A 23681-nucleotide genomic window follows, 5' to 3' on the forward strand; every position below is an offset into this window, starting at 1 on the left:
ATGTTTGAGCACAGTTTGAGTGATTCCAGGATAACTCAAATATTCTTCACAGACCTAAATATCTAAAGTGCATCCACAGTCATTTTTTAGCTTATCTTATACTGCATGTCAACAATTTGAGTCTGTTTTTGTTCTTGTCAGAAGAGACAAAGTTGATACTTAAATGAAAGACTACTGATAAATCTATCCTCCTGAGCTATGAAAGAGCAAACCCTGCGCAATAACTTGTTTGCAAGAAACATATTAGTGAAGTTGTATTAGCTTGAGAACATTGCACAAATCTTTTAGTGGTATAATGTTTAGTGGATTTATTTTCTTGGCTGTGATGAACTTTTTAATAGTAGTGAAACGAAATCCCCTCGGTCCCACAGTCTTGTACTTTGGCTGGACCGTCCTCACTGAACAAAGTTATTGACACATGCTTTGTCTGTGTGAGAAGCATTTCTAGAGGGGCGTTGGTGACTAGCCTTGAACATGTGCCAACCTAGTGTGTTTTCAAATGGCTTTGGCTAGACTAGTATTAACCTTGCAGTGTCCCGCTCTGTAATTACAAGCCACTGGTGTGAACTTATCCCCCTTTAAATATCTTTTTACTGTTTCATGAACCTGGATATTTTTTTCTCATTCAGCACTGGTCTTTCTCTCACAGAAATTGGTGTTTTCGCCAACAAAAGAGAAGAGAAACAATTTCGGCTCATCAATCACACACGACTATTATTCCTGAGATGATTTTTTAAAATAACAGACAGTGAATTGATGCTATTTATACATCTATTGACTGAGCTGTAATGAAATGTGTTATTCTTTTTCAAAACATGCCAACATGACAATAAAGCACTATTGAATAGAATATATAAAGCAGTTTAGTTTAAATGGGTGGCTGAAGCTTTCTGAAAGCATGTGTATAGCCACGGGCCTGAGGAGGTTTCATTTATGGCAGCCCAGAAGAGACATTGTGAGAGGCGGCTGATCTTTGTGACACTCTAAATGCTTCATTTAAGGAGGTCAGACTTTCGTATGGTGTTGTTATATAGAAAAATACTTTGGTTTAGATAGAAATTAACCAGTTTTCTGGAGCCAAACACAACATAGACTCTTCTTTTAAATCCTTTTTGAAAGGTTCATGATATTTCTTTTCAGTGTGAAGTTCAAAATGTTCATGCCGTCAAATTTTGATTTCTAAGTGATTGCAAATTTCTAGTCCCCCCTCCCCACATCAAGTAGGGCTGAAGTGCAATTTAAAAAGACACACACACAAAAATACATGAAAGCTACTAGAAAAATATATATACCTAATGCCGTTTTAATGCCCTTCAAAACTTAAGATGTCTAAATAATTATATACATTTGTGTTCAAAAGTTTTTGAAAAGTCTTTAAGTTTGACCGTATTTTCGTTTTCGGTCAAATTGCCTTTTGAATGGGAGTGCTTGGGGCACGACTATGATAGCATCAAAAATATTTTAGTCGAACGCAACGCAACAGGGAGGAGAGTAAAGATGGAAAGCTCCTAAAGCTTATTTCCATATAAATTCACAGATAATTTGTTGTTTTGTCATTAGTGAAAATCAATATTGACCTTGTATTTGAAAAAGGATCCTCATATAAGAAACAATACTAAAATTCAGAGTCAGTTCATTCACATTCGGAGATCGACTATTTTTGACTGTCTAAATGCCGGCGGACACAGCTACAGTGAGTTGTTCAAAATCTTTCTTTTTGGTAAACTCTGTGTACACAAACAATGTTCTCAATGCTCGAGTTCATGAGTAGAGCCCCTGGTGATTTTTGATGCTATCACTGTAGTGCCCCTAGCACTCCCATTCAAAAGGCAATTTGACCGAAAACGAGAATACAGTCAAACTTAAAAGTGGCGTTTCCATTCTAATTATGCTTTTAAACGAATGTTTGCCTCGGGTAGATTAACAAAAAGACCCTAGGTTGCATTTTGGCGACAGTTATCCTTTAACTGTCTCGTTTTGATCAATTTATTGCAGCCTCTCCTGAATAAAAGTATAAAAAAAAAATTTTTAAATCTTACTGATGGTAGTGTGTGTGTTAAAATAATCCAAGCAAATAAATAAAACCATTTAAAGAGAATAAGGTCTTTTTGATATTCTACAAGGCTGGAATTTCATTCAGGATGGGTTTGAATCACCTGCTGTTGACTTGAGGTCAGTGATTAAGTGTTTGCTTGGTTCATTCATTGGCATTTTCGGTGAACATCTTTCCGCTGTGAATTTGATCCTTGAAACGTTGTATCTTTCCCCATCCAGTCCGCAGAGAAGCATTTTATTCTGTCCTAAACGCACACTAGATCAGATTTATACAATAGTGTGACGTTTTTCATGCTTCGTTACACAACAGGATTTCATTTCCTCCGGTGAGCTGCAGCTGCTGTGATGTTGTTGTTGTGCAGTGAAACAGGAGATGTGTGTGTCTGTGCTAAGGCTCAGTGACGCTTTCACACACTTAGGCACAATTTCCAGTGCGGCTTAGAGCTCTTCATGGGGTTAAATCTTCCCGGACACAAGATGAAACTTTATTCCCTACTCACTCTCTCTTTCTCCCCTTTTACTCTGTTCCTCACCTAACCCTGGTCTGCAACAGATAATAACACACACTGTACACTCCCAATTCAAGGCTGTGTTTGAGAAACGTTTTTTTGCCATTGTGAATAGAAGAGCTTTGTGGAATTTCTTTCAGATTTGGCTTCAAGTGTAAGTAAAGCCATGAGGTTGTTTGTAATGCCACTTGTGAATTTGGTAAACAACAATGTTAAATGTTAGTTGAACTACTGTTGTTCATGAAAAACAATCATATTTTCACCATTTTGCAGTAGACTAGCTGTGTATATAGCATGGATAGAGCCGATATCAGGGATCTGTTTAGGGTTAAAAGTCTTTTGTAAAGGCTACTTTCCATTGGTTACACCTTTATTAATGAGGCGTTCTTTGGTTTGTTGCATTCATATCTAACAATACATGTTAATGTTCAATCAAATTAAAATAGCATCTTATGATCGGCTAAAATAACAAATTCTAGTGCATTTAAAAATATATATTTTTTTTTTTTGGGGGGGGGGGGGCATTTTAAGTAGAAATTTGGTCCAGTGACACTATTAATATGCAGTTAGTCACATTTAAAGTAAATACTATATAAAACATGTAATTTGGTAACAATGATAATGTTTTTTGGTTTTTATATTTAAAATCCTCATGTTAATTGTTTAATCATTGTTTAATATCATGTAGGATATAATATTACTATACTAACTGCATAATAATCCTAATTGTATAATACTAATCTATATGCCACTACTGTGTGTGAATATACATAAATATATACACATCCTTCAAACTAGTCGCGGAAGAGATGAGATCACTGGGATGCTAAATATTCTGGAAAGCATCTGGATCCTTTTATAGTGAGAAAGTTTTTCATCAATTTCAACAAGCATTCCCAGCAGCTCTCAAAAGACAATCGATAATCAACTCACACTTTCACTAGCTCTTCTGTCTTGCTAGTAGCGTATTTTGATCTGTTGAAGTTTCCAGTTCGCCATTTGTTGAAGATGCAAGCGAGTAAATATCTTATTCAATTGTAGTCTCTCCATCTTCTTCTAGCCTACATGTTTCTCTTAATCGATGTACTTTAAACATTCTGTCAATCTCAACAAGCTTATAATCATGAAACGCCACGCCGCTGCCGTTTCTGTCCGTCTTACTGTACGTTTCCTTTTTTTATCGTGTTCTGTAACACTTGTCTTGCGCTCGTTTCAAAACCCTAGTCAAGCAACACGAAACAACCTCAATTTAGAGCCCAGCTTGTGTGTGTGTATGTGAAAAACACTTAATTTCATCTGTTTTGTTAGTCATTTTGTTTATTTTCCAAACAGAATGATTGCCTGGTGGGAAGCCAGAGTAAGTCTCCAGAAACCCCCTCCACTCCTGCCGTGTGGAAATCGCTTTTTTCTTCTTCACAGATGTCAACCATTGTACACTTGCTGTCAAAATGCTGTCTGTTCTGCATCATGTAACTTTGGTGCACTTTCTCTGAGATGCGTTTCTCTCCTTAAAAGGTGCAATGTTACTCATTTAGGATTTATACAAATCAGTTAAGAGGTAGACAAGATAACGGACATGTTGGGAGCTGAACCCATCACATTCTTGGAGAGTTTTCTGTAGTTTCGCAGCGCAGCTGTGGGTTTGCGTTTTCTCTCACTTGTTAACACAAAACAGTCCATTCACACTCTTTCACACAAACACATAAACACACACTAACACTTGTATGAAGCGGACACTGCTGCCCTTTTGAACAGGCTGGATAATTGGCCCCATTCAGTCACTGTGTGTGTCAGTATCTGTTGTCTGTATATAGTGAGAAGAGGATGTGGAGAAGGAAGTGATGGGTTGTTTTATGCCTCTTCATAATTGAAGAACAGCTTTGATTTCTCAAAAAACCTGAGAACAAATGGGGGAAGGAGTTCATTGTCTGTTTTTTTTAGCATTTAGCATAAAAGTAGCATTTTAGAATTTAAATTAATAATACTAAAAGTATTTATATTTAAATTATGTAATTAAAGGCAGAATTTCTGTATTTAAATATAATGTGTAATATTTCACAGGGCAAATATATTTTTAGTTTTAGCTTTTATTAGTTAGTTTAAATAGGTCCCATTATATAACAAATTCATTTTGGATTCATTTTATAATAATAATAAGTATTTTTTTATCTTGCAGGTAAATCTGAAGCACAAGGAATGGAAAATACCTCAGGAAGGAAAATATTGACAAACAATATTTTGTGGGCAAAATTTGACGTCGATCACAATAATTATATGGTTTATGTGGAAGTGTTTACTGTGACAAATATTAAAATATATTTTAAAAGAAATTGGGTGGGCTTTATTTAAAAAAAAATGGTTTATTTAATGTTTTTTTTTCTTTTTTTCAAAAATGTATACACCATCTATTAGCACAAAAATATCACACAGGAATATGTTTGCTAGATGAGGTGGGTCAGTTTACAATCTTGCGCCTAAAAAGATATTTTGACGTGAATTATAATTGATCTGAATTTTGATGTCATGCAGTCAGTCAGGTCGGACAAACCCTACTGTGATAATGTTGGGCAAACAGGAGATGAAGTAACATCATTTAGTAGAGATGGTCACAGAGTCACAGCCGCTTCCAGAGTTAAATGCTTCGGAAAGATCTGACAGAGGCTGTTTTTTTTCTCTAGCACCTGCAAGACACAAAGGTACTATACATTGAAACACACTAGTTTTCTGAATATAGATGTGACTAATGGCGGTTTCCATTATGTGAGTGTGAGAATGTGTGAAAGACAGAATCGTACCCAGGTTCCCCTCCTGCTCCAGTTCCTCTTCTATCACCATCAGACGATTGTATTTGTCCATTCGCTGTCCTCCTCTCAACCCGCCCAGTTTGAGAAAGGACACGCCTGACCCTACGGCCTTTAAACACATACATGTAGTGAGGTCCCAAAACTAAAAACCTGAGACTCAAAATCTAATTAAACTGATACATTTTTAGGACTTTGAAAAATGTCAAACAAATCAAATGAAGAAATATTTAAGACTCAGCATTATTGGTCACTAATCAAATCAGCAAAAATATTTTTAGTTTTTTGGGCAAATATGCTATGATAATAGTTATATTATAATAGTATAATAAATTTTTCTTCTTAATTAGAACAATTGTTGGTTTGTGTTTAAAACGTTTCGTTTCAAATGTATGATAAAAATGTAATTTCATGGACTTCATTAGTGGTTTGACTTGTATATTCATAGGCACACATTCAGGAACTAAATGATTCTGATTTCACTATTATTATTTATTAAAAGACATGGTCAAAATACTACATGCATGTCACTGAGAAATAAATTCCCTAGCCAGAAATAAATCAAGAAGTATGACCAACCCACCAAGTCAACAATTGATGTATCACCACAGCCTGCAGCCAGCATCGTCTCTGCATCTCAATCCACAAAGGGAAGACGTGTACTTATTACAGGCAATATATTTAGACTTGGACATTGTACTTTTACAAATTATTGTCAAAACAACTTTTTTGACAGTTGGCACTTAGTGTACGGTTTGCTTATGTTTGGAGCTTACCTTTCTGCTCTGCTATGCTTTGTATAAGGTCAGAGATGGTCATATCATTGTAAAGCCTATTAATGACCCCAGTGACCCCAGGTGGGAGGGGTTTGGCATCACTCCAGCGAGGACAGAGATTGAATGCAGCATCTGCAATCAGGCAGCAAGTTTGTCCAATCACTGAGGCCAGTCTCTCCCACTGATCTACATCCTAAACTCAAGAGACACGCCGTCAGTTCAGCCATTGCCCGGTCTACCAGTCAACACTTGGTAAAGTCACTTTTATTCCTTTAAGGGGTTAAATACATGTTTTTTTTTAAACTCACCTCTTTCCTGAAAGGATCAATGAGAGATTTGATAGCTGGATATTTATTAATCAGCCCCTCGTACATGTCCACCAACTCATCTGGGGATTTGTGACAGCCTGACATTACCTCATACTTCCCACGTGACTAGAAGACAGCAAGAGAAACGTTTAAAATGGTTACTGTATGTTATTAAAACTTTCATTTTTAACGTGGTGTTGCATCTAATTTAGTACTTGCATAAGTGAATATGAGCCTAATAATTTCCCTTTTCTGTCCTCCAATCACTCACATAGTCCATGAGGCCGTGTGCTGCACAGTTTATGGCCAAGCGCAGGTCTGAACCCAGAGGCAATGCCAGGTTAGCACACGCCTCTGTGACCAGATCAAGAGCCTGTTCGGGATGTTCAAACCCCACCTGTAACGCTCCCTCATCGGATACACCTATAGGCTGAGGCAGTAAGAGAACAGGTGAGAGAGAGAGGAATATGATGTTGAAACGAAATAAAAAGTGTCATAATGAAATATTGGTAGCATATGGCAAAACTTAAAATACTGTATACTAGTTTGGGGTCATTATCTTAACCTGCACAAAAGTTCTTAAAATGATTCATGTTATTCACAGAATTATTTGTTTACATGCTCTACAGTTCAAAAGTTTGGGGTCGGTGAGATTTTAAGATTTTTTTTTAATGTTTTTGAAAGAAGTCTCTTATGCTCACCAAAGCTGCATTTATTTGATTCAAAAATATGGTAAACACAGTAACATTGTGAAAGATCATTACAATTTAATATAACTGGTTTTGATTTGAATATATTTGAAAATATCATTTATTCATGTGATGGCAAAGCTGAATTTTCAGTGTCACATGATCCTTCAGAAATCATTCTAATATTCTGATTTGATGCTCAATAAACATTTCTTCTTATTATCAATGCTGAAAACAATTGTGCTGCTTAACATTTTTGAGGAAACCACAATACTTCTTTCAGAATGTCATAATGTTATGAAGGTTTTCACCGAGGCTATTCACAGTGCACCAGTAATAGCCTCCCATCTAAACATAAATATATATTTATTGTGTGACATGCTGTTAAGTGGTTCAGTCGCCATTCATAAGCCCTGCACATGATTTGGGCCTGTTTATTTCATTCAGATGGTGATGTGCAGATAATTATCCCATCAAAGCATCAAAAAAATCCCCACGTAATTTGTGTGCTGCTTGATGCTTTTTGTGTGAGTCAGAGCATAGAGCATTATGTTCCTTTTGTCATTGAGTCAAACCATATGAGAGCATCCTTACCCCTGCTTTATATGCCGATCCATTCAAAACTCTCCTCATTTCACACTGCAGCTCAAGACCCATGCCGATGACCTACAAGGCACACACACACACTAAAGGCAAACAGTAGGGATATTGGAAGTGAGAGCAGTCAGCACAGTATCTGAGCCATAAAAACGCAACGTTCTCAGAAAGTTCTGGCAAGGTTCTCTCAAAGTTATGAACAAACGTTCTTCCAGTAACGTTAACAAAATTTTCATTCAAAGCTATCTGGTTTTTAATAATGTTAGCAAAGACACATTCATAATACATTGTTCGTGGAGCCTTTTTTTAGTTGGATGTCTGTTTAAATTTTTTTTTACAATATTACTACTTGTTTCAGTACATTCAAAAGTAATGTTCCCATAATGTTTTATGTTCCCTTAACTCTTTCCCCTCCAGTTTTTTTTTTTGTTGTTGCCAGCCAGATACATTTTTAGCATTTTCGCAAAACTTTCATATCCCCAGAATATTTTGTTACATGAATATCTGAACATGGAATATATCAAAACAAATAACAGAACCTCTGCTTTTAAACAACAACAACAAAAAACGTTTTATTCTACTTCATTTATTCTTTTACATCAACACTGTTGAAAAATTGGGTAAGGGTACGCATCATTAAAAAAAGCAACATTGCATTTTTGTCAAAGACTACGTCCGGATCGGATTCACAAAGATGATCAAATCGCTTGTATCACTTGTTTCTTCGTCTGTGTTTTGATCCATAAAAGCGCACTTTACTATATAACAGTGAAAACATGGATTGCCGTCAGAGTGTTTGTTTGTTTTAATGTGAAAAGGTGGGATCGTTGAGCATATGCATACTTCTCTGACTCTTTGCGACAAGCTGGGCATAAGGATGACCTCCTCCAGAAGGTTGAGTTTACCCCCAGAGTTCTTTCCACAGCTCAGGATTGTAATCATTGGCACAGGCAGGTGCATCTCATTCTGAGCCTAAAGCAGTTCACAGGAAGTGAAGCAAAAGGATAAAAAGGAGATTTACATTAGTATAGTATTCAGTACATTTCTGCATAATAATTCCATCAGAACACAAGCCTTCTCCCACAATGCAATTCTTCTCAAGTACACGGATATCCACTTGACGATTAAAACATGCATCATGTGTGTTTTGTATTTACACGCACTTTAAACGTTAATATTCTTATTCAGCGTGGATACATTAAATTGAGTAAAAGTGACAGGAAAGATTATACGGAATATTAATTATATTGTTACAAAAAATATTTTAAGTGAATTCAAAAATGTTTCCACAAAAATATGAACAGCCACTACACTGGTTATAATTAAAAAGTGTCTATTTTTGATTTTTTTTAAGCATAAAAATGATCATAAAATCTTACCAACCCCAAATTTTGAATGGTATTGTACCTGCAGGACTCTTAATGATGTGATATGTCGGTATAGGGGTGCTCCTAAAAGTCCGGCCGCGGTTTTAGCCACCACCAAAGAAACAACAGCAACCGCCGTGGCCCCTGGCAGCCTCGGCTCTGGGGGTTCTGCAGGAGGGAGGAGCTTCTCCGTGCTGTTTCCTTTTTTACCTGGGAACAAAGACAGACACATCAAGAGAAAGTGCAGGGGACGGAGAGGTCAGATTAAAAGATGTGCACAGTTATCATACATCACCTGAATCTTAAAAGAGAGATGAAGCATCAAAGGTTTCAGTTACTGATGTCATCATATCAGACATATTTATGACACTTGATTAATTTATTCCTCTAGCAGAAATGTCCAATAATAGCAGGTTTACTGAGATTAAGTGAGAAGCATTCAACTGATCGTGTGATGTCGACATAACGGTCAACGCGAGAGACGACCCACTCCTTTTAGAATAAAACCGCTCTTTCTAGGTCACTGATATGACTGAAGGCCATCATTTCAAATCATTTTTCAAAAGTACTATTCATTTCTGTAGGCGTAAAATGTTTTCTACAGTAGGAAAGGTTTCTTAGGGCATATTTAAATATATCTGTGATTTCTCTAAGATAGTTTGGATTAAATGAAAAGGTGAAATGGAGTCACTGTCACATAGATTGCAACTCAACTCAGTACAAGCTGCTAAAGTAACTAAAAGCAGCTCCCAGAAGGGTTTCTGTGAAAGAGGGAAGTGTGCTGCTTTTACAACAGCTGTGAGATTGGCTGGAATCTTGTTTAACCTCCTGTCTTTGTATCCCACAGACATGACTTGCTACACTAACATGGGTTGCTGTCCTCCTTTGGCTCCCTCGCTTAAGCTGTCTCTGATCTCTCTAATATTCTGAAATATTTATTGTGAGAACTCAAGTTTGCAACACAACTAAAAACCCTGTAGAAATGGCAAGACATTCAGCTCCTTTACCTTTATCACCACCTTTCTTGTCTTTGGCAGGAGCCAGTGTGGGAGTGGCCAGGGGCGGAGCCTCAGACACTGTTTCATCACTCAACTCCTCCTCCTTCTCTCTGTTAAGACTGTCCTTGTGCTCCAGGTAACGTGCCATGATGAAATCTCTGCAGAACATACACGCAACCTCAGTCTTGCATGTGCGTATTAACGCCTGGTTATCACAGCAACCTTCGTGTCAAAATTTGCGTGTGTATTTTCTATTGTATGTGTGATCACCTGAGTATTTTGTCTACGCTGTTTTGGTCCGTGGGGTTGAAGCCTTGCAGCATTGGACTGAGATGCTCTCTGATCCACTTCAGAGCCGTTGTGTTGGACAGATGTTGCTGGTCGATATTAGAAACCGCCTCTCCTGACTCTGCCATACCATCACAAGGGTCCCCCATCACCACACTGCACACCATCTATGATTTACACAAAATGTGCCACTGTATTTGCCAAATCTGGTTATTCAATTTAATTCTAGGCCTATTTAATTAGTCTGATTATTCAGAAGTATTTCATTTCATACTTTATTTTGGCTTTATCTTAGTTACCAAAAATCATTTAAAATAGTGTTTTACTTGCACCGAAAGCACATGGAGTCCACAAATAAAAGTGCTCTTGTATAGATTGAAAAATAAAAACAACAACAATAATAATAATATAAAGATATAATAAAAAAGTTAATTACAGCACTTATTCGCGCACACAGCTTCAGCCTTTTAAGAGATATTCTGCTGTTTCTTCTAAAAAATGAATTAATAAACAGGTTCGTGATCAGGAAAACAAGCCATTTCAAGCCTGAAAAGATCAAGATCTGCACATGAACTGTTGATCTGATGTGTGCTGGTGTTTGTTACTTGATGTCAAGATCTTTGGATTTTGATGTCAAAATGTGTGGATTTAACAATATGCATTTCTTACAATAGGTAAAGTGCCTGACGTGATGAGGATGCTTCATTTATCCTGTTCTTTATCTCTACACTCATACTAAACAGTGCTGTGGATGAGCGATTGCTTCGGTACAAGCTGAAGATGAGTGTGTTTGGGTTTGGCTAATGCTAATGCAAAGGTCAGAGTTCAGAAAGTTCCTTTGAAAAGTGTGACATCACGTTCCAATACTGCCAAAACACTGATTTGAACCTGGGCAGTGTTTGCAATCCTCTCTTTCAAACAGCTTTTCTCCCAACTTTTCTATCCTTCTTATGTGCTGTTCTCCTCCCCTCCTCCTTTCACCTCTCCTCTCCTCTCCTCCCCCCAGCTCATGCCTACAGTCGGCTGTTCCCTGTCCCGCTGTATTACCGTCATAAGCTCTGAATGTGCCAAACCAAAACAGCAGCGCTCTCAACTGCAATATGGCCACCGTGCCAGAAGGCATAATGCTTACCTCGCAAACACAAACAGAGCTTCAGAGAGAGATCAAAACAGACGGAGAATGAGAGACGGAGAGTGATCTGATGGTCACACATAGTGGTTGGTTGCTGAGGCACGTGCGTCACTTTACAAACGCACAAGCTCTCCTACTCTAATTGTTCTGTGTTTGTCTGTGTGCATGAGTATGTGGACACGCTGTGACCTAAATTCATCATTGTGTCACTACAAATTTCTCCTGTGAAGTGTACAGCATGGTGCAAAGGTTACATGGTGGACGACCAGTTTCTGCTTCCCCATAACCTTCAAAACAGAGACACTTTTAGATCTTTGTCGCCTACAAAATCAACATCTGACTGATGTTAATTTAATTATTTTAGGCCTGCTTACTGTAATACACCTAAACCCCATCCATGTGACAAATTGGGAGCTGCTCTGAAATGCAGGAAAAACATGTGGATGATTTCAGAATCTACCTTTTCCTCATTTCTGATGATGCAGCGCACTTCGGTCTGAACTGCTGTCAATCCTCTTCCGTCGAACACCTGCCTTCCGGTGATTTTACTAATCACTGGAGTACAGGACAGCTTGGAAAAATAGTTTGCCTGAAAGAGCAGTTATTGATTTCGCATCATTATGTTGGTGTGTAATGATGGGGATCTGACCTACATAAATACTGACTTCATTCTGGTAGAATAACATGTAAAATGGACTAGACGTAATTTCAAAAATGCCATCCGTAATTCTAAAACGGGTATCATTATAATTCTAAGATGAAACGTTTACGATTGTCATATCTCAAAAGCATTTAAGTATGTTGTTTTGTCCCACCAGATAACCATAGATATCATCCGGCTTCTGCCAAAACATCTCGTTCAAGACGCTCTCTATCTTCTGCGGCACCCCGTTGGACCTGTAATACTCTGCGGCTTTGTTCTTCAAGTCGTAAAACTCCTGGTCCTCTTTTGATACTCTGCTGTGGCTCACGAATCCTTTATATGACATGGTTGTTTTGGTTTACGACAGAATTTCTGCATTTGTTTACAGTCTTTCACTGTCATGTGCGCGTCTTCGCAGGGTTTGTTGATGATCTGTGGTTGCTCGGCAACATCAAGATGTAACACCGCGAGAACTGAGAACGAGTTCAATATCCATTTTGACGCTGTTGTGGCCTCCATAAATCTACAGGACCCTCTTGACGTAAAATGCTATGTTCATTGATGCACAGTGTTTTTTTAGGCTTTAAATATGGTGCCTAGTAACTCTTAACAATATGATAAATATTATTTTTTGTAATTTATTGTAATTTTATGCATTATCAAACTTAATTTAAGAAAAAAAAAAAACATGCACTCGCAAACGTTGAGATGAAGAACTGGCACCATCCTTCGTAGCCTTAACAATTAGGCCTAGGCTAAAATAGTTTTGTAGTGCCATATAGCCTATGTAGCCTATATTTTATTTATTTATATATTTATAAAAAAAAATACTTCTATTCTATTTAAGAAAAACATGAGCCATAAACTTCACCATATCAAAATATTTGGCCGCATTAATTTGTGATTTGGTTCTCAGTGTCAGGCTGTTGGTTAAGAGCTTTACCTGCGGATTTAACACTTATTGACGTTAATCTTACACTCGCGGGCGCGGCCCATGTGATATCAATGAAAATTGCAATACAATAAGGATTATTCAGTGTTCAAGAGAACGTCCGTTTAGTTGAAAATATTATAATGTTATCAGAGATACCCTAGTTTACTGGTGTCGTGTCAGTTTAGGGTCTCCAAGTTTATAAGGCATTTTAAATTTCACGTGAGTAAAATGTCTATAATAGATAATTTAACGCTTTGTTTCACCAGGCATTTCTGTTACGTTTTTATAAAGCCTATATGTCTCTAAATAGTTTACTGTAATGGAAAAAAACTGAATTTGATTATTCTACGTGTTCAAAATAAAACAAAAACAACGAAAAAGGCGGTAAGGTAAAAAATAAAAAACGACGCGAAAGTCATAACATAGATATTATTATTATTATTATTATAAATGCTTCAAAGTGAGGATTTGTTGCTGCTGCTTAGCCCACATGATAAGCTATATCAATGTAAGCGTAGACTATACAAAATTATTGATTGTGTCATCTATTGAACTCCACATTAATTATATTCTACCAAGTGCAAGAGTTGTTTCCATTTCATGTTACATTTAGCATATGCCAATATATATTAATGTCAACAAAACAATGTTATAAAATATTTACATGTCTGAAAAGACAGGCTATACTTAGCCTAAACCTCAGTTTCAGGAGTTTTAATGCGTTTTGTTGTCAAATATTTCAAGGTTTAAAAATATATAAACAAAATTATTTGCCATTAATGCTAGCTATAACATGCGAAGTTATTATCTTATATTATATGCGAATATATTATCTTATCACTGGTATATGTGAAGAAAAGGCTGCTATGTGAATACATTTGTTTTGGTTCCTTTTTAAAATTCACCAGGACGTTCATGGAACAAAGCCTGTAATTCTAAGTCCAATATAAAGTATGAATTATTACAAAGATATTATTTTAAAGTATAATTTAATTGTATAGGCTTTTTCTGAATCTACATTTTAAATCTTGCATTTGCATGAATTTCTTCAAACATAACATTTATAGCTGTGAGTGCATTTAACGACAATTTTGCAAGCAGTATAGCAATAAATTATGGGAATTATTAATAACTAAACACGTATATTGAAATGTTTTCATTTAGGAGTTTAAAGGGAGTTTTATTAAATATTTATTTTGCCACCACATATATCAGATTTTTTTTTTCTCCCTGTTGGCTGTTTTATATTAATTTATTCATTTTTTCTGTGTTCCTGTGCCGTATTAATAAAATATTTAGTCTGCAATGTTGTGAGCTATTACTTTATCCTAAAATCCAGGATGCGTCTATATGAAATAAGAGCACAGCAGCGTCAACGGCACAGTTTTCTATCCAGACTTTTATCATATAGGCCTATATATGTACGAGCTAAAGTGAGAATTAATTTATATTACATTTGCATTACATTTTTCAGGTTAGGATATTTTCACCCAAGTTAGAATTCGTTGGCGAAAACTATGAGCTGCCTATACAAATCAACTTGCGTTGTTGTTAGTTCAGTAAGGTAAAGGTCGGTGCCTTGATTAACGAGGGAAAATGAGTTTATGGTTTTAATTTTTTCACGACATGCATTAGGCTAGATATTCGTAGGGTTTGATTATTAAAAGGGATTATAGGTGGAAATTAACGCCATCTTAACATAATTGTCAGAATGAATTGAGAGAATTATTAACATGGAACAATATGAAGTCTATATAAACAATCTCTTTTTCCGTGTTCCAAATGAAATGCCTGTGTGGCACGCGCTTCTGCTCGAGACCGGGCTCAGGTTCACGCGGAGGTCAGTCGCTTCAGGACAGGAAGTCATCGAGAGGGCACCAGCGTCACTGACGTCACGGACTAGAGCGCGTTTCATTGGCTTTTCCTGCGCTTGGCTGGGTAGTGCAGATGGGGAGGACACAAATAATATCTGACACAACAAAATATGTTTGCCTAAGCATGAACCGAGCCTCCATCGTTTTTCCGCATGGAGCAAAAGCAGTATGATTTTAGAGGAATCGGGTATCAATGTTGCATTTTTTTTTCTGTGCATCGCTACGCAGACTAGAGCATTGCAGGGTGAAACAGAAAACATTCACAGAGGAATTAGTTAGGATGCAGTCTAGTAGCTTATTTAAGAAGGGAAAACACCTCTGTATTTAGCCTAGGCCTATCAAATACTTTAAGATTTAAAAAAAAAAAAGGTCTTTGAACATAACTGTTTTCAAATTTATTTCTTGACCTAAAAATGATTTAAGCAGATAGCATATTAATGTATCCACTGCGCGGTCACAGTGGAGTTCAAATGAGCATGCCTGCATGTCTGTCGCCACCAGCCGGTCACGTCTGCGCACTCTCAAGTTCATACGCATGCACTCAAAAGCCATTACATATGTTGTTTCTTTCATATATTATCCCGCCTATAAGTACATGCGCATTTTGCGCTGAACACGCTTCACAAAATTCAGGTTAATTGCCATACAACTATAGGCCTATAGATCAATATAATATTTATGTAATTTAGGTTGCAGTGATGTAGCCTATAGGCTAAATCAAGCCTATATAATCTATAATACAATTCTTAATTAACTAGGCTACACCAACAATAATACAAAACGTTATGCTATAAATAAATTAAAATTCACTACTGTTAAATTAATTAATGTTTATTGACTTACATTTTGTTGATGATACATCCATTAGACACTCCATTTAGGACAACCCGAAAGGTGATACAGACAAACCAAGTCCATATCTCCAGCTCTATATTGCATAAGAGAATCGTAAAAAGCACAAACACAGAGGAATCGTAATTCCCTGCTAAGCTGTGGCTAAAGCACCCTGTTTAAACAGCCCTGTGCCTGTTTTGGGGCGACCGCTGGGCCCTGTAAAGAAGTCCAGGCTTCTGGAAACATCCACATTGTCAAGACATGTGACTGCCAGTGGGTCAGACACTCCCAGATAGCCTACATTTGCATGTCTGTTTTGTTCCTCTTTGTAGAAGCTCTAAAACAATGTTGTCATTTTGTATTATTTGGTTTTCATAAGGTTCTAGAAAGTAATTTTAACGTTTTATGATTTTTTTTTTATTCGTGTCAAGCACAGACGAACCATCTCGCACTCAACCACTTGTTGCTTTGTTATGCCAGTAATTGCGTTTTTGTCGTGCCGTCATAATACATTGTGACCTCATATAAGGAGGCATCCATCATGTGGATCATAACAAACACGGAATATAATGCGCATTACGCCACGGCCGGATCTTTCACCAAAATACATTTGCATTTAGGCGTTTTAATTGCTTAACTAATGTTAAACAGCTTTCCAAGGGTCCCCCATGGGTCACGGAGAAAAAGGGCAATTTCTTCCTAATTAGCGCGTCTTCTCCCATCCTTAAGTCTCCAGATGCATCACCAGATGCCCTGATTAATGCTTTCAGAACCGCGCACTTGTCCAGTCATGTCTTCAAACTTTGCCAGGTGTCATCTGAATGAACACCAATAGATTTGTTTTTCAGTTTGTGTTTCATCCTGAATTAATACGACCACAAGGACTCAATGATGAATTCCTTACCATTCACTAAAGATTTGTGGTGTTTTATAACTGAAGAATTGCGTTTTGTTTTGATTTGGTAATGCAGACCTCATGCAAAACTAACAACGTTTTGCTGCAAACTTTTTATTTTTATTTTACGTGCACGTGCAGTTACACGAGCATCCACGCACTTCTAAACGTCCAAACCCCTTTATCCGTCTGTAACTAAAAGTCATTATTCAAGCGTAGAAAGAGAGAAAGATTTGCTTATTTTTTCGAGCTCAAACTAAAATGATTTTTTTTTTTTTTTTTTTTTAAATCTGGGAATTACTTAGCTTTTGCTACATTTGCTTCTAAATGAATATACTGAAAATATTCGGGGGCAAAACAATGCATGCAATAGACATGCAATAGATTACACATTTTAAGAGTAGGCCTACTTCAATATGAATTAACACCGAATTAACACTCTTCAGAAACACCACATTTTAAGGGCTTGTGTAAAATATATTTAATAACAGAACTTTTGAAAATGAAAAGTGTTTAAAGCTAGGTAACTATTGTGCATTAGAATGCAATTCCTAAACAATGATCAAAAATATATTAGCAGATAGCCTAAATACAACGGTTTCAACAAAATGAGGACAACATCTGCAAACAGACGAAAAAAAATGTTGTTACGTATAAAACTGATTTCAATTTTTTTCTGAAATAACCTACTCTTAAGAGCCTTAATGAGTTCCTGCCACAATGAGCCGATCTCGTTTAAGTCACTCTTCTAGGCTCACTAAAGAGGGTTCACGGACAGGTCGCGCGCATTGCTCTGATACCTGGACCCAGAGAGAAAGAGAGAGAGAGAGATTTGTTGAATTATTCGCTTCTTTCTTTGCTTGCTGCCATCTGGCAAACACATAAGTAAGCTCAAACCCTTAACCTTCGCATGTAGGCTATCCGTATGAGTAGCCTATGTATTTTCTTCCTGGGAAAATAAGAGACAAGTGATATTTAACCCTGCTGTGCGCACAATGACAACTGAGGACAAAAAAAAGCGTATCACATACAGAATCTTTCAAAATATATCTAGGCTATAGCTTGTGTGTTTTTATTAACTTAGAACATGGCTGAAAAGAAAGAGGACTAGGCTATTTAAACCCATTTAATTTGGCAAAGAAATCAAAAACTGCAGGCCTATCATAAATATTCGTGTGTATATATATATATATATATATATATATATATATATATATATATATATATATATATATATATATATATATATATATACAGGGTGCGATTTGTGAAAAAAACAGAGGGGGGGATGTTTTGAAACATTTTTATTCATAAAAATAAACCATGAGAACATGAACTTCATTCACTGCATTTGCTGCTCTGGGGCCGTATTCACAAAGCATTTTATCTTACCACTAGGAGTACTCCTAAATCGCACTAAAAGATTTTAGCTAGGAGTTTTCTCTTAAAAGTTATTCACAACGCCTTTCAGACCTACTCTTAGTAAAGAAAAATGACAACTCCTAAACTAAGAGTGAGTCTTCGTTGCTATGGATGACGTCATTACTCATGCACGAGCCTGACTGAAGTGACCACCTTGATTGGCTGATGATTGTAACGCGGGAATGATTCCAAACCCCTCCCCTACGATGATGAGTGACAGGTGACAGGTCTGAGAATGCGTGCGCTACACAAGTAGTGCGAAGGACGGAAGATGATGAATAACTGAATAAATAGCCTAAATGAATAAAGAGTAAGGCAAAACAAATAGCCTAGTAGCCTAATGAAACATATGGATTGATGCAATATCTTTGCAACATTATTGAATTAATCTGTCACTATATGTCTCTGCCTACGTTTGCAAAGAGAAGAACATTTTAATTTGATTCACAATGAAACGTTACAATTAGTTTACATGCAATGAGTAGCCTAGTTTTGGTTGTTGTTGGTGGCGTTATTGCATCCCTAGTTATGCCTACAATGCAGAATTTTTCCCTCGTGATTGGACGCTCCTGTAGCCGCCGCTACGCATTTCAAAACATCGCAACGTGAAATGCCACAAAAAGCGGTTTGTGAATAGGTCTTAGTGAGTTAGGAGTCCTCTCGACTTCTTTTAAGCTGTCCCAGACTTAGGTGCTACTTTTAGGGCTAAAATGCTTCGTGAATTACTCTTAGTGAAAAAAATTAGGAGTCCTAAAGTTACGAGTGACACGCCCATTATTTTTAGGAGTTGCTCCTAAATTCGCCAGTTAGGAGCTACTTTTAGCCTTAAAATTCTTTGTGAATACGGCCCCTGGACCCTTTTCATTGTTCCCAGCTAGCTAGCTAGAGTTTTCGCGCTGAAAAATTAGGCTACATAAATATTTAGGCTACTTGGTGACATTCTGAAAAGCCGTACATGGATCAAAGCTAATGGACAGGATCAGATAAATCAGAGTTTAGATTCTCTGCCCGAGCTGAACTTGACCCGACCCGGGCCGGGCCCTTGATCCAGCACTTGTGTTACAAAATGCAACACGTCACGTGTCATGTTCAGCGTCTCCTCCACTCGCACGCATCACACCGGGCCCGGGATAATAAACTTTAAAAATATTTATTTTGTTTAAAAAATATTCTATATTCTAAAACCTTGTTGAATTAGAGTTGTAGCCTACTAGGCCTACTCCTCCTAGGCCATCCAAAGTTCATCCAAAGTTCATTCATGTTTATTTTCTGTGTTCATCATTGTCCACGTTTTTTTTTTTTTTTTTTACATTTCTTCATTCGGATCCATTTGCGATCCATTTCATTCTGAATAAACAAACAAGACAGTTACCATGATTTGTCCTTGTTGCATTATTAATTAAGATAATAATTAATAAATGCACGCACAATTATCCGTGAACTTGATAAATGTTGCAGATATGTTTTACTATGCACAAACAAATGCCTTTCAACTTGTGTGTAAAATTCAGAAGCAGTAAATGAATGTGCAGAAATTTGTACAGAGATTCTGTAGGCCTACTATGTGTTGTAGCCTAGCCATTAAATAATAAATTTAATAAATAAATAACTAAATAAATTTAGTTGCATATTTGTTAAAATATTATAATGTTTTTTTTTTGTTTTTTTTTCATCTATGTTGATTATGAAAAGTGAACAGCACGAAGATAGGATGTGCAGTATATCGGGAGACTTGGAGTGGGTCAGACATGATTTTGACCACTTCATTAATTTTTGTTTTGTAGAAAGCCTTTCTTTAAAGTGAATTTCGTTTTGTATAAATTGTATCTTAATTTTAATACATTTTTCATCAACGAATTGCATGTATTTAAGAAGCAAATATAGCAGACATAGGCTATAGGCTAATCATGGAGGCGCCCGCGCGCCCCGGTCACTTGCACTGCGCATCTCATCATAAATTAACCGAAACTCAGTGTATGCCTCACACAGAGAATATTAAGAAATATATCTAAAGAAAGCTTGAAATGTCTTTAAACGAAACAATTTAAAACGAAAAGAAATAGGCAACACTCTGATGTAATTCATGCATTTCTCCATATATGTGCATTCACTACGGAGATGGCGATCGTCAACTTCATCTTTGCTTCATCTCAACTTCCCTGGCGCCACCTGGTTATAACGGCCCACGTATTAAAAAAAATGTGTGTAAAACTTCTCTCTCTGGACGGGTTTAAATCGGGCTCGGGCTCATGATTACAGTTAACGTGTCGGGCAGGGCCGACAAAGTCAATTCGCCTCATTCGGGCTTCGCGTCTACCGCGCCGCAGGACCTCTAGACGCGCGTAAACGCGTCTTTACATTGAAATCACTCGCGCCAGAAACTCAAGAGTGAGTGAGTAATCAAAAAACCTTTGCGTTTAGTCTCAATTGATTAAAACACCGTATGTGTAACTTCGGCCATTCTCAGTGGTGTGACTGGGACACTAACCCTGCTTGTCATCATAGAAACAGATAATCAGATTGTGATTTTTATTCCCGCTTCAGTAATATGCTGAATATACGGCGTAAAAAAAGACCTGCAGCCGTCTCGCAAGTGTTGATAGGCTATTACTCGTGAGGTGTAACCAATCATATAGCGCCGTGGGCGGGAAATTGAGCAAGTCTTCAGAGTGGTGATAGAGGCTGCGCGGAGCCAGTCAAAGTAGCGCATTTTAAAATAAAATGGAGTGTAATCAAACCACGGATCCGTGATAAGTTTTGTGATCCGCCTCGCCACTAGTGTAGTAGCACTGATCACTTTGAGGGGGGGATAAATTTATCCCCACTGGGGATAAAAATAATTAAGCAGAGGCAGGGATACATTGACCAGAAAGGGGGAAATCCCACGCATCCCCCCCGGCAAATCGCACCCTGTATATATATATATAGATGTCTTGACGACATCTGAGAAATCATGAACTGGCCTACAGTTTCAACAATTTGTCGTCTGTCTTTTTTTTTTTTTTCTCATTCTTTCTTACTTTCTTTAAATCAATGTATAAAAATATAGTTTGTAAATTTAACGTTTCTCATATGTAGGCTACCTTAAACAAGTAACCTTAAACTGTCAATGGTTGAAATAAAGCATGTGGCGAAGTGCAGAGTTTAGGAAATGGCGTAGGCTAATGATCAGTCAAATAGCATTATCATCGCACTTAAACAACGGCCTCAATCTGTTTATTAACTTATAGCCACGATCCGCGTTGTGTCTTTTTTAACACTTACGATATGACATTAACATTTTAAGGTAGGCCTACTTTCTAGTCTAATGTAGCCTAATAATCAGTTAGCATACGTTTAGCCTACGCATATTGCACTGCGCGAGTCTTTATTTGGGACCAAAAGAGTTGTGTGTGTGTGTGTGTGTGTGTGTGTGTGTGTGTGTGTGTGTGTGTGGACATATGTTGTTTGTGGTTTAAACAGTTCAGCATGCTGCCTCGGGAATTAGTCGAAGAAAACTGTATCGCGCACGATATGGCCACAACCGGCTAGGCTAACACCAGCCAATCGATTGAGAGAATCTGTTGAGAGAGATGTGATGTTCAGGTGCCTGATTTAATAGGCCCAGCATAATTGGCAATCCTTTCAATAGGCTTTAATAAAACCCTTCACTGAAAGATGTCGCAATAACTCTTCCTTATTTAGTTCTTGTGCATGTGTCATTGTCAATAAGAATGAAAGTGCACTTATATCAGTTTGTTTATTTTGAAGCTACCTAAATTGTACAAAGTCTTGTATAGGCCTGCCGGTTTTGGCATTCTGTATGAACACTTCCCCCTTGTGGACTTGAGGGCATGTTGTCCTAATGTCAAGGCTTTGGGTTGTTTTTGTTGTTGTTTATGTTTTTAAGAAATCTTTTAAGAAACGATTTATGCCTTAACACATAATTCTCACAAGCTACTTATTCTTATAGCATTCAAAATTAACGTAAACAATACCCTTTTCCTATATTATAAAAAAAAAATCGTCAAGTCTTGTGCAGACAGCATCCTGTCACATTATAAAATTTGAACTGTTGTCAACGACGGTTTGTGTGTTTTTAAACTATTTTGAGGGCTATTTTTAGTTGTTTCTTTTATAATTATTTATTGTTTTCATTTAGTTGATTATTAGGCCTGTCTAACATATATTCCAAACAAGAAACATCATGAGCCACATGAGTGATGTATATTGTTGCATTCCTTATTTAAATGAACAATCTCACAACTAAATAACCTCACTGTGTGATTAGAATATATCTAAACTGGGACTATATGGCAAGTCACGCAACTGCATAATTATGCTGAATCCAGAATAGATCTCAATGATATAATGACAATCCTGCAGTGAGGCAAGGAAATAGTTTCCAGTCTTAAAGAGCGGTGGGATTTTGTATTGGTCATTGCATTAATTGTAATGTGTGAATTGTAAATGCAGGCACATTTGAAAAGAAACACCTATAGAACCGTGACTTTCCTTATCCTGGGCAATGGATGAAACATATAAACCTCTCCAAAATGATGGTTAATAACAAAAGAACCAGACTTATGCAATAAATTATGGATACTGTAGGACTTCCAAACTGTTTTTGAGAGTGCATTGAACTAGCTAAGCTGTCAAATAACCATTTAAAATACAAGGTTTGCAGTACAAACCAATGTTCCTAAAGTGAAAGACACTGTTACGCTGTTAATATTTGTTAGAGTTGTTTAAAAAATAAAAAAAAAGCTTAGTCACAATTTACAGTAGTACCACTTTAAAATAAAAATTTCATATCACAAAATTTTAATATCAAATCAACTTAATTATAATTTAAGTGGTTCTTCAGATAACATAATATTTTGAGTTTCTGTTGATTAAACCAATCTCCTTCATTGTATTAACAATTTTTTTTATTTCAATGAACTTAAAATTTTAAGGCATGGTTACTTACCCTTTTTTTTAAGTTAAACCAACAATAATATATTACAGTGTGCAGTTTGAATATGATGTTTATTAAATGATCTATCCAATCAGTATGATTGGAGGCCTATATCTGACTCACCTTTGTTCCCAACAGTCTTTTCTGCATCCCTCCGCCACCCTCACTCCTCACTCTGCTATAGTTCCTATCCCAGATACAGGGGAGTACTCTGGGTTCGGGCCACATTGCGAGCTCGGAGCCCTTCCCTCAGACAGCACACCAAATATGCATATCTTATACTGTATCTAATTAATTAAATGTGAGCTTGTGAAGTCTAATTCAGTGACTTTTTTTTATTCCAGCATTGGCAGTAATGGGGCAGCAATTTGATTTTTCAGATTTTGCATAGTATTGTTGTAATATCTCTTTATTTGTATGGAGTAAACATGAGCCTTGAAATGAAACAGCAAGAAATCTTCAATAAATAGAAAACCATAAAAAAATCCTTTTTTTTATGCACATATGAATATGAACTAAACATGTAACGTTTATGTTCAGGGAAGCTATGAACATTTAAAATTCTTTAGATTAGGTGTGTAATGCAATGCTTGTTTGGGGTTTGATTGGCAGGTTCAGGG

General features: G+C 36.9%; 2 protein-coding genes across 3 annotated transcripts in view; one reads left to right on the top strand and one right to left on the bottom strand.

Annotated features, from left to right (window-relative positions):
* Positions 1-4886, top strand: part of shtn1 (shootin 1) — a 29187-nt gene extending 24301 nt beyond the window's left edge. For both annotated transcript variants that reach the window (XM_081394417.1, XM_081394418.1), the window contains one exon: positions 4741-4886. The gene's annotated coding sequence lies outside the window, so the exon portion shown is untranslated. The remainder of the gene's footprint in view (positions 1-4740) is intronic.
* Positions 4887-4912: 26 nt separating this feature from the next.
* Positions 4913-12509, bottom strand: eno4 (enolase 4; the record flags this gene model as incomplete). The annotated part of the gene is made up of 13 exons (XM_081394455.1): positions 4913-5245; positions 5360-5477; positions 5949-6001; positions 6142-6334; positions 6450-6575; positions 6721-6879; positions 7733-7804; positions 8579-8707; positions 9143-9312; positions 10110-10258; positions 10371-10555; positions 11981-12109; positions 12336-12509. 13 exons carry the CDS (start codon positions 12507-12509, stop codon positions 5154-5156), a joined length of 1749 nt encoding a protein of 582 aa, XP_081250581.1. The 3' UTR covers positions 4913-5153.
* Between the last annotated feature and the right edge of the window lie 11172 nt (positions 12510-23681).

This window comes from Scardinius erythrophthalmus, assembly GCF_964197995.2.
Source record: "Scardinius erythrophthalmus genome assembly, chromosome: 19".
NCBI lineage: Eukaryota > Metazoa > Chordata > Actinopteri > Cypriniformes > Leuciscidae > Scardinius > Scardinius erythrophthalmus.